Source organism: Ahaetulla prasina, chromosome 8 (genome assembly GCF_028640845.1).
Source record: "Ahaetulla prasina isolate Xishuangbanna chromosome 8, ASM2864084v1, whole genome shotgun sequence".
NCBI lineage: Eukaryota > Metazoa > Chordata > Lepidosauria > Squamata > Colubridae > Ahaetulla > Ahaetulla prasina.
The window spans coordinates 36,632,344-36,644,770 of record NC_080546.1 but is presented as its reverse complement, the minus strand read 5'-3'; the positions used below and the strand labels follow the sequence as shown (position 1 = coordinate 36,644,770).

The window sequence follows — 12,427 nt, the reverse complement described above, 5'->3', positions numbered from 1 at the left end:
ATCAATGACTGCTCACAAAAAAGACCTATTAAGGTTTTTTTTGGAATTTGGTATCAGAAAATGAATGGTACCTCATATGGTTCCAGGAACAAGAAAGAAAATGCCACAAAGTAGAGAGGAAAAAAGATTCTTCTAAACAGTGTAATGCTCTAAAACAATGAGCCCATATTACCCTGTTTCCCCCCAAATAAGACATCCCCTGATAAGCCCAATCAGGCTTTTGAGCGCATGGCAATAAGGCCAAGCGCTTATTTCAGGGTTCAAAAAAATATAAGACAGGGTCTTATTTTCAGGGAAACACGGTAGTGTATTTAAAATGTATTAAAACAGAGATTATTTTCAGGGATGTTTGCAGAGGTGGGTAAATGAAAAAGATCAAGATGGCAGCTGCAATCACACAATTGATGCCCTTTCTCTTTTGCGCATACACATACAAAGGGGAAAGTTTTAGTCATGGCCACCATCTTCACTTTTTTATATCTGCTCTGCATTAATCTCTGAGTATTTGGACAAATGCTATGTATGTGTGTGTGTGTGTGTGTGTTTGTAAAATATGCCAGGTATGTATGCTAATTCAGTTAACATTTTTCATGGGACTATAATTTAAACTGGATTGTACTGATAGTTTTGTACATCAGCTAATCTGCCTATCATAGAATTCTTTCTCATTGGCCATAAAACCTGGGACTAGAGAATGAATTCTTAAAATATTTCATCTTTCTACAGGTTAAATTGTTATCTTTCTTTAAATAAGATACCTTCTTTAAGTAAGTTATTTGAAACATCATTTATAGTAGCAACTGCTTGAAAATGAGTTGCATATAATGATCTTAAGAAAAACTGTTGGAGTATTTAGTTGTAGTGTCAGTGCTATAAAACTGCAGTGGAGAAAAGTCACATTCCAGTGGTTAATTCTTCAGGACCTGCCCAGCGGAAGTAATTAAATAGTAGCAATCCTGAATAGCCTTTCCTCACTTCAAATTACAGTACTTGGAAGACGACACTGCTTGCTGTTCACATTTTTATGAAACATATCCCCATATTGTTCATTTGAACAAGAAATGTATTTTGTTATTAGAATATGTTGCTATATTATTTCAATTCTAATGGATACATAATGCATTTTTTTTCATGTACGAGTCCTTCCAAAATCATTAAATTATATGCAAATGTTTGATGATATCTTGTATTCAAGATTCATGTGTAGCTAGCTCTTTATACGTGCTTTGATATTTTGCTGCAGGATCTGTGTTTCAGGAATGTACTACTTTAATAAAAAACTGACTATGCACTCAATTATTCATTCCTATTTAAAGCAAGCAAAGAATAGGAAACTTACTTCACTGATCATTCAGTATTATTAAAATGGGATGCCTGATGGCATTTTAATACTATGCTTTTGGCACTATAAAGAATGAGAAGCCAATTTCTTGTATCTCAAAACAATTTTGATTCCTAAAGGATCGTGCAAGCTTCTTACATAGAAATGGATTTATAGGCCCCAAAGCATTTTTAAATATAGTTTTAAAATATATGGTTCTGACATATTATACACAGAAATCTGACCTCTGTGGTTAAAAAGAGATGGAAAAGAAGAAAATCAACTTGGAGTTTGATACGTCACAACTTTTGATTCAATTTCCGAGTTATTATTTCTGCAAAAATTAGTAACTTTCATTTTGTAGAACAATTGACAACTCCAAGAAATATCATCGTGCTGCCTGTAGATAATAGACGTTTTGGCTAAACAAAGTCATTCTAAATGTTTGAATTGGATATACTTCAACATCCTGGCCAAATTTTCTATTTCCAGATGTCACTGTTTCATAATGAATATAAAATTAATCTAAATTTCTTAAAGAGCACATTTGTATAAATGATAAATTTTCATTGCAGCAACTATGAGTCTAATATAAACTAACCTTGTATTTTACACAAAAGGCACTTTTTCCAATTCTGTATTAACATTCACAAATTAATTTCTAAATAAATCTTACCTTTTAGCATGTAAAAATAAAATTTAAACTTGTATGAATGACAATAGATTAACCAAAACGTCAACAAATCAACCCTTCATTCTGATCAGTATTTAATTCTAACAGTTCCAACATTATTAAAATCCTATAACTTTTATTCAAATGTAAACATTCTTTTAAGCTACCAATAAAGGCTCTTTACAGTATTTTCCTTCATGCTTTCAGTATTTTCAAAGAATAGTTTCTAGCAGTCATCTTTGTTATAGACTGTCTTTAATGCTCTTTTAGTTAAGAAATACTAGTTCTGCTTACAGGGTGATTGCAACATGCCACCAACATGAATGAATTTAAAAGAAAAAGCTGGAAGTAAATATAGATGGAACTGTAAAAATAACCCAGAAAATGCAATAATATCTCCACATATTTAATAAGTCAAAGTAATAAAAGATTGTTTTTTTCTTCAAATTCTATCATGAATTTTATATATAACAGCAAAGTAGCAACTTGACTTTGCTTTTACTTCCAGCAAGCAATATCAAGAGCTAGATTTTAAGTCCAGCTTTATGAGTTCCTTATTGGACTGTGGATCAAACCTTTAATTCTAGGGAGCTTATGATACACATCGTATTTTATGGAAATTCTGTATTTTTTGATCAGACAACTCAATGCCTGGATGCTCAATCTACTATATATACTGAAGTTTCTTTTGAGTGGTGGTACAGTTTGATAAAACAAATCCTAGGTATGTCTGCTTAAAGGCATCCGCCCAATCTGTAAAACACACAAAACATATGCGCGTTAACTAATGAGTGGAGCTGTGTAATCCTGCAAACTTTCAAAAGGGCATTTTTGTCTAAGAGGTTAGGTGTCAGCTTTTCCATATGTTCCCTCTGGTGGCCGGTAGTACTTGGGGAAAGCCATCAGCTGAATCATGTTGAAAGCATACTTTCTGCATTTGATATTCTTCAGGACATTTTCTATGCGGCATCCTTGTCTAGTGCAGAGGGGGGGAAAAAGACAACTTCGTGAAACAAGTCATAAATAAATATGTTTTATTTTGTACATTGCAGAGTTTTAGCAACAATTGAAGTAAAAATAACAAAGATAAATCTACAATATATTTTCCACAAGTGATGATACATCTTACAGAATTAGATCCAAGGCCAGGCCAATACAGTTATTGCCCTCAAAAGTAGGTTATGGGATTTATATATAGTTTTCTTCTCACTGTGGCTTGATTAGATATTATATTTTATGACATATTTTACTCTAGCATTAGAAATATATTTATTTTAAAAATTATCTTACTTTTTTCAGATTGGTTTTCTTTCGCTCATTTGTACATGTCAAAGTTTACATGTAACTTTAAGTGTGCAGGTTCCATGAATAAGGCATTTTTTATGAAATCTGGCCCTATAAATTTGCAAACAAAAGGTCCACCTTTGTCTCATTTTTAAGTTTATGATGAAAGAAAAAAAACATGGCTTTCTTGGCGCCCAAATCAACTTTCTGTTGTACAAAGAAAGAATGCTGATTCATACATACTGTAGTACAAAATTCACAAGAGCCAACAAAATGTAAAGAAAACTTTGTTTAAAATAATATAGACGGATTTTGTAAAGAAAAGGCAGCAAAAGCAACAATTACAAACAGGTTAATTATGTTACACAATGTAAGTTATTGTATACCATAGATGGCTTGACAAAAAAGAGTTAGTTATGCAACAAATAATTAAAAGGAATACTAAAATTTAAAACAGACGGACTCTACTGGCAAGAAATAATGAAAATAGCACACTGAAAATTAATCTTTTGACCTTACCCAGAACATTTAACTTAGATTTAAATGTCAATGTGTAAAATACTTTCCTCTATCTTCTTACATGTTTTGACCAATCACCACAGAAAAAAATATATAATCATGCTGGAAGTTTTATCATTACATTTTCATAGAAGGAATCAATCATTTTACGTGGCTCCTAGCATGAAAACTGCAAAGATAGCACTGTTAAAGGGAATGATTCTATCTAGTAAAGTAGAATTTGGCAATTTTCACACCTGAGTACAAATATTATGCTGGGAAAAATAACTATTCCTGCAAATCTGTCCTGAATTAAAATAAAGTGCTGACAGTCCCCTAAATTGGAATTTGATTAGAAGGGGGTGAATCGTATTTCATGACTAGGTCAAATCTGATCAAGAAACCCTAATGTACAGTGGCTGTCTTAGAACTAATGAAACGTGAAAAGATTTGCTAGAGCTAGATGCTAGATTAAATCAGTTGAGCACAGTATGCTTTCTTGATTCCTGGGACAAAAAGGAGAATGTATGCAGTTCAAGACAATGGCTTCTTAAGAACTAGTCTGAGGGTCCAAGAATGTACACTATAGTACAGTGTGTAATTTTAAAGTGTTGTTGTTCCTTTAAAAAAGCAACAAACAGAAGTGAACTTTACTGATATTTTGCTAATAGTAAAGCAAGACTTAAAATAAGCCACACAACCAGCAAGTGTGAGCTGACAAGCAGCAAGGCGACAGGATAGAAGTGACGAGAAGTTGGCTTGTTATCAGTTAGACAGCCTGTCTCGGGATCATCCGATTCATTCAGTGCTCCCTGGGTTTGTCTGCTGTTAAACAGGGGAAGTTAGGAACAAATAAGAGACCGTTTAATAGGAGAGAAAAGCAATACTTTGGTATTCCAACAACAAAACGGCTATGCAGGATTACAAATCTATACTGCATAATTGTATTTTGGGGCTTGACCATCATTCTTTTTTAAATCACATGTTAGGGCTATTCTTCAAAAGGAAAAACAAGTATCCAAAACCTCCCATTGGTATTATTTGCCAATTATTTGTATTAATTGCATGTGTAATTCAAAATGAAATAATTTACACCAAAAGAGTAAAATAAATCTAAGATGTAATGAATTGGAGATAAAAACTAAAGATAAGATTTTCAATATTGGAAATATATATATATATATATATATATATCTACAACATGGTTTTCTGCATCACCAGGAATTAAAATGGATGGATAAGGTTTGTTTTTAAAGCTAGTTTGACTATTGGAACTCTATACACAGATCTTAACTTATCGTGCAGCTGCTGGATGTCCTTGAATCATTAACTTCCCATTCAAAATCTAGCCTATCCACTTGTGCTGGGATTCATGATAGTTGCACTGTCCCAGGGTCACGTGATTACCATTTGTAACCTTACCAGATAGCTTCTGATAAGCAAAGTCAATGGGAGAAGCCAGAATTACTTAATGAACTTAATGATTAATTTATGACAATGATTTATTTAACAATTGTAATGGTTTGCTAAACGACCGGTGGCAAAAAAGGTCATAAAATGGTGCAAAACTACATAACCACTGCCTTATTTAGCAATCAACATTTGAGCCCAATTGTAGTTGAAAGTCTAGAATTATCTGTAATTCAGGGTCCTGCTTCATTGCAAGAAAACTCTTAAAAGGTTTATGAAGATTGCAAGTTTTTGAAATTATTTTACAGTTCAGATATCCCTCACAGGAAAATCTGCATGGAGATTTCAGTTATCACTTGCAGGCTGTTTAGTAAAAATGAGGCTTTATTGCAAAGTAAAGGAGAAAGCAGCAAAAGTATGAAAGTACGAAGAATTAGAAGTAGATTCAATTCTCTTATCTTCAAAGAAAATACTTTATAAGAGAACATATGCGCCACATATATTTTGACATTATCATTTTTATTAATAAAACAATTTTTATTAATAACATACTTAGAAAATGTGCTAGAAGTAATGGAGCCATGTGGGAATCACTGGAAAACAAGAATTTATGTGGTGGTACATTTCTTAAATTCCCATTCCTATCCAATGAATGTCTAGCTTCCTAAAGGAAGAGGCAGCGATTGACCATTTAAAGACAAAAAACCCAGCAATTTGTGCCAGTTTCCTTTTCTTGGTCAACGGTCAGCGAGCTGGATTGACTTGGACTCAGACTGCCACTAGTTATCCCAGGTCTATTTATGAAAAGAACTTCCATAACTTAGTTCTGGATGAACAAATGGACCTGTGTTGAAACTTTGTTAGGAAATCTAAAATTATCATTCTGTATGAAATATGGTCTCCCAAGTTTTCAGTTCTTGTGAGCCATGACTCCAGGACAGAGAAGTAAGGGCAGCAATGATACACATGGACACTATGGCGGTAACCAGGGAACATCAGCTATAGATGACAGACTTCCTGTATTTGAAGCTAGACTTTACAGAGTTGGAAATCCTGTTGATCTGCTATCCGTTTTGCTGCAAGGTAGGTTTGAGCCTCAAGAATTATTTCTCAATTTTTATTGTAATATTTCTGGTTATTTGTGCTGAGGAACTTCAATATTTATACCTTAGGAAGGATGGATCTGTCCCTGGTAATATCTGTCTTGACTCATATACTGTAGGAAATCGTATCATATATTTAATTTTCAGTTTGGGGCTATTTAGGATGCTGTAATTATATCTTTGCTATCTAGAGGCCAATGATATGCAGAAATAAAATTCTATCCTGGGGTAAGCTAGAAACCAATGTATGGAGCCTGAGATGCTGTTTGGCCCCACACCATTGTGTATCTAAATGCCTTGGTGTTATCTGATGAAGCGGAGGACTTCTGAACTTATTACTAGTTCTGACATATCAGTAGACAGTGACGATCTGAGAAACTTTAATCAAAATATTTTTGTGTACACTAGTTTTTAACCTTTTAATCACATATGTTATACAGGGATGTTTTTCAAGACTCAGTTTCAAAAACAGAAACTTCATTTGGTGCAAATTGCAGTAGCCCACTTTCTGGCAGTCAAAACAATTATAGCTATGTAACAATTTTGCAAGTAATGCACTCAATATCAATAAATTTTCAAATACAATTTAAAATAATGTTCTACTCCAGGGTTCCCAACCCCCAGTCTACAGATTAGTACCGATCTGCAATCCATTGGAAACTGGGCTGCACAAGTGGCGGACCAGCATGCAAAGCTCAATTTCGGTATGTGTAATATTAGGTTGTGTGCGCAAAACCATCCCCCTGCCACTGCTGCTTACTCCAGGTCCGTGGAGCTGCAAAGGCTGGGGACCGCTTTCTACCCTACGAACCAATCTTCACGGCTTGGCACCTGGATATCTTAAAAATTATCTTATTGAATGGGACTGGCTCATCCCATTTGTTTGTCATGTAAAAAATGGTTTAAAAATTTCTATATGTATGGTTCATTTAGTGTCCTCTTTGTAGGTATTTAGGAAGGCCATTAAAGTGGAGCTATTCCACCAAGCTTTGAATCTGTAAGGATTGTCACCATTGCTTATGGACAACAGATTTCAGTTGGTGCTTTCTATCTGTTTTTATGTACGTAGTTTGTTGTGTTTATCTTTGGAAATTTCTTTAATCACTTTGAAATTTAGCATTGCAATATATATAATATATATTAAAATGTTACATGAATAAACAACCTTATTAAGAATAATTGTTATGAGGTCATTTTAATAAAACAAATCATTCCCATTTATACCATAATTGTCAAAATTAGATCATTCCAAATACTTCCAGGATTCTTACTATTTCTTTTTTTTTTTAAATACTTTATTAAACTTTTTTACATTAAAAGCATAAAAAAAAGGGGGAAAAAAGGCTTATATCATTTAACAGCTTATTTGTGGTGTTTTTCATCTAATAATAATCCATGCAATAATGACAAACATTAAATTATACATATTTGTGTTCTTATTTTATCTATTGATTATGTTTAGTAACTAAATATTCCTATCTCCTTTCCATCCATCCATACCACCGTTCCCATATACCATAAAATACTGATGTCTCCTTATCCTTCAGACTCAAAGTTAGTTTGTCCATTTCTGCGCAATTCATAATCTTTTGTACAATAAGTCTCTCTGTGGGCACACATGGCTGTTTCCAACATTGAGCGAAGGCCATCCTAGCAGCAGTTAATATATGTAGTATTAAATATTTTATACTCTTCACGTATTTTTTTTTAAAGATCCCCAATAAAAAAAGTTCGGGTTCTAGATCCAATTGTTCATTTGTGATTTCTTGTAGCCACTTTTTAATTTTTAACCAATATTTACGTGCTTCGGGGCAAGACCACCACATATGGTTATATGTTCCCTCTTTATTTTTACATTTCCAGCATATGGGAGACATTTTGGGATACATTTTCGCTAATCTCGAAGGGGGCAGGTGCCACCTATAGAACCTTTTATATGCATTTTCTTTGTATGCTGCTGATTTGGTTAGTTTATAATTTCTGTTCCATATTTTCTCCCAATCTGATAAAATATATATATATATATATATATATATATATATATATATATATATATATATATATATATATATATATATATATATATATATATATATTATTCATATTTATATACCACCCTATCTCCCGAAGGACTCAGGGCGGTTCACAGGCATATAAAACACTTATATACAATTTAAAATAAACATTAAAAAACTTATTCTAATGCCCAAATTATTAAAACTAGAAATATAAATATTAAGACCAATTTAAAACCCCTATAAAATTTAAAATCTACGCCAGTCCTGCACAGATGAATAAGTGTGTCTTGAGCTCGCGACGGAATATATATATATTTACATTTATACCCCACCCTTCTCCGAAGACTCAGGGCGGCTTACAATGTATAAGGCAATAGTCTCATTCTATTTGTATATTTTTTACAAAGTCAACTTATTGCCCCCCCAACAATCTGGGTCCTCATTTTACCTACCTTATAAAGGGTGGAAGGCTGAGTCAACCTTGGGCCGGGCTCGAACCTGCAGTAATTGCAGGCTTTGTGTTCTAATAACAGGCTTCTCTATTGCCTGAGCTATCCCGGCAAATATTATGTCCAATATTTTGACCCCATGCGATCATACATCCTTTCACTACTTCTTCTTCCAATTCTACTTCTAGCAAATATTTATAAATTTGGGTAATATTTTTTTTGTCTGGCCCTAGTAAAATTTTATCTAATTGCTGTGGTTTAAGATATATTCCATATTCTTTTATATCTTGTTTGTATCGATTTTGTAACTGAAGATAGGCCCACCAGTCAACCCGTAGTCCTTGTTCTTGGAGGTCCTGTAGGTTTTTTAATTTTCCATGAATATCTAATAGATCTTTATATTTTAGCATTTTATTCAAATCTAAATTATTTGGGTGAATCATTGCTTCCATTGTGGATTGGGATTTTTATATAGTGTTTCTTTTTAACTTTAATCCAATTGTTTATTAGGGAATCTCTAATCAAATGTCTGTGGAAATACTTTTGTTTCGTATGGCCTGTTTCCCACAGAAAGGCATGCCACCCTCTCTGTAGGTCATGGCCTTCTATAGTTAGTATTCTTTTATTCTTTAAATTGATCCAGTCTTTTAACCAAACTAGTGTTGCTGCACTATAATATAATTCCCAATTTGGTAATCCGAATCTTCCTCTGCTCTTCATATCTTGTAAATATTTCATTTTTATTCTAGGTTTTTTCCCCTGCCAAATAAATTTTCCAATTGTTTTATTAAGGTCATTAAAAAAGGTCTTTTCTAATTTGACTGGAACAGTCTGAAACAAATATAGGAATTTTGGTAGTATAGACATCTTTACGGCTGCTATTCTTCCTAATAGTGACAGCTGCATCTTCTTCCACAATTCTAAATCTTTTTTTGTTTCTTGTAATAATTTGTTGTAATTATTCTCCTTTATTGCTTTGCAATGTGCTGACAGCCATATCCCTAAGTATTTGATTTTTCTTGTTGTTTGAAGTCCAAGTGATCTTTCCAGTTCTATTGTTTGTGGTTCTGTTAAATTTTTTGGTAGAATTTTGTTTTCTGTCTATTAATTTTCAGCCCTGCTACAGTTCCATATCTTTCTAATTCCTTAAGAATAGAATAGAATAGAATAGAATTTTATTGGCCAAGTGTGATTGGACACACAAGGAATTTGTCTTGGTGCATATGCTCTCAGTGTACATAAAAGAAAAGATACGTTCATCAAGGTACAACATTTACAACACAATTGATGATCAATATATCAATATAAATCATAAGGATTGCCAGCAACAAGTTATAGTCATACAGTCCTAAGTGGAAAGAGATTGGTGATGGGAACTATGAAACGATTAATAGTAGTGCAGATTCAGTAAATAGTCTGACAGTGTTGAGGGAATTATTTGTTTAGCAGAGTGATGGCCTTGGGAAAAAACTGTTCTTGTGTCTAGTTGTTCTGGTGTGCAGTGCTCTATAGCGTCGTTTTGAGGGTAGGAGTTGAAACAGTTTATGTCCAGGATGCGAGGGATCTGCAAATATTTTCACGGCCCTCTTCTTGATTCGTGCAGTATACAGGTCCTCAATGGAAGGCAAGTTGGTAGCAATTATTTTTCTGCAGTTCTATTTATCCTCTGAAGTCTGTGTTTTTCTTGTTGGGTTGCAGAACCGAACCAGACAGTTATAGAGGTGCAAATGACAGACTCAATAATTCCTCTGTAGAATTGGATCAGCAGCTCCTTGGGCAGTTTGAGCTTACTGAGTTGGCGCAGAAAGAACATTCTTTGTTGTCCTTTTTAATGATGTTTTGATGTTAGCTGTCCATTTGAGATCTTGCGATATGATAGAACCCAGAAATTTGAAGGTTTCTACTGTTGATACTGTGTTGTCAAGTATTGTGAGAGGTGGAAGTATGGAAGGGTTTTCCTAAAGTCTACAAAAGGACCCTTGCATAGGTCTTTGGAGACACAAGATGTTGTAGGATGTAGTGCAGAGCCATATTAACAGCATCATCTGTTGATCTATTTGCTCGGTATGCAAATTGCAAGGGGTCTAAAAGCGGATTCGTGATGGTTTTCAGGTAGGAAAGCACTAGCCTTTCAAAGGTTTTCATGACTACAGATGTTAGAGCAACTGGTCTGTAGTCATTCAGTTCCTTGATGGTGGGCTTCTTGGCACTGGGATGATGGTAGGCGTTTGAAGCAAGAAGGAACATAGCACATCTCTAGTGATTTATTGAAAATATGGGTGAAGATGGGGGCCAATTGGTCAGCACAGACTTTTAAGCAAGAAGGAACATAGCACATCTCTAGTGATTTATTGAAAATATGGGTGAAGATGGGGGCCAATTGGTCAGCACAGACTTTTAAGCAAGAAGGAACATAGCACATCTCTAGTGATTTATTGAAAATATGGGTGAAGATGGGGGCCAATTGGTCAGCACAGACTTTTAAGCAAGAAGGAACATAGCACATCTCTAGTGATTTATTGAAAATATGGGTGAAGATGGGGGCCAATTGGTCAGCACAGACTTTTAAGCAAGAAGGAACATAGCACATCTCTAGTGATTTATTGAAAATATGGGTGAAGATGGGGGCCAATTGGTCAGCACAGACTTTTAAGCAAGAAGGAACATAGCACATCTCTAGTGATTTATTGAAAATATGGGTGAAGATGGGGGCCAATTGGTCAGCACAGACTTTTAAGCAAGAAGGAACATAGCACATCTCTAGTGATTTATTGAAAATATGGGTGAAGATGGGGGCCAATTGGTCAGCACAGAATTTTAAGCAAGAAGGAACATAGCACATCTCTAGTGATTTATTGAAAATATGGGTGAAGATGGGGGCCAATTGGTCAGCACAGACTTTTAAGCAAGAAGGAACATAGCACATCTCTAGTGATTTATTGAAAATATGGGTGAAGATGGGGGCCAATTGGTCAGCACAGACTTTTAAGCAAGAAGGAACATAGCACATCTCTAGTGATTTATTGAAAATATGGGTGAAGATGGGGGCCAATTGGTCAGCACAGACTTTTAAGCAAGAAGGAACATAGCACATCTCTAGTGATTTATTGAAAATATGGGTGAAGATGGGGGCCAATTGGTCAGCACAGACTTTTAAGCAAGAAGGAACATAGCACATCTCTAGTGATTTATTGAAAATATGGGTGAAGATGGGGGCCAATTGGTCAGCACAGACTTTTAAGCAAGAAGGAGTTATCTTGTCTGGGCCTGGAGCTTTTCCTGGCTTTTGTCTGTGAAATAGGTCCTGCACTTCCTTTTCTGTGATCACTAGGGTTGTGAACCCAATGAAATGGGGTCAGTTGTAGGAGGCTTGGCTGTTGTTGGTACTAAAGATAAGATTTTCAATATTGGAAATATATATATATATATATATATATACATGGTTTTCTGCATCACCAGGAATTAAAATGGATGGATAAGGTTTGTTTTTAAAGCTAGTTTGACTATTGGAACTCTATACACAGATCTTAACTTATCGTGCAGCTGCTGGATGTCCTTGAATCATTAACTTCCCATTCAAAATCTAGCCTATCCACTTGTGCTGGGATTCATGATAGTTGCACTGTCCCAGGGTCACGTGATTACCATTTGTAACCTTACCAGATAGCTTC

General features: G+C 34.6%; 1 protein-coding gene across 1 annotated transcript in view; it reads right to left on the bottom strand.

Annotated features, from left to right (window-relative positions):
• Window positions 1-2,976: 2,976 nt before the first annotated feature.
• INPP4B (inositol polyphosphate-4-phosphatase type II B) overlaps window positions 2,977-12,427 on the bottom strand; it is a 272,899-nt gene continuing 263,448 nt past the window's right edge. The window contains exon 25 of the mRNA XM_058192518.1: window positions 2,977-4,601. Coding sequence (XP_058048501.1) covers window positions 4,427-4,601 — 175 coding nt within the window. The 3' untranslated portion in view covers window positions 2,977-4,426. The remainder of the gene's footprint in view (window positions 4,602-12,427) is intronic.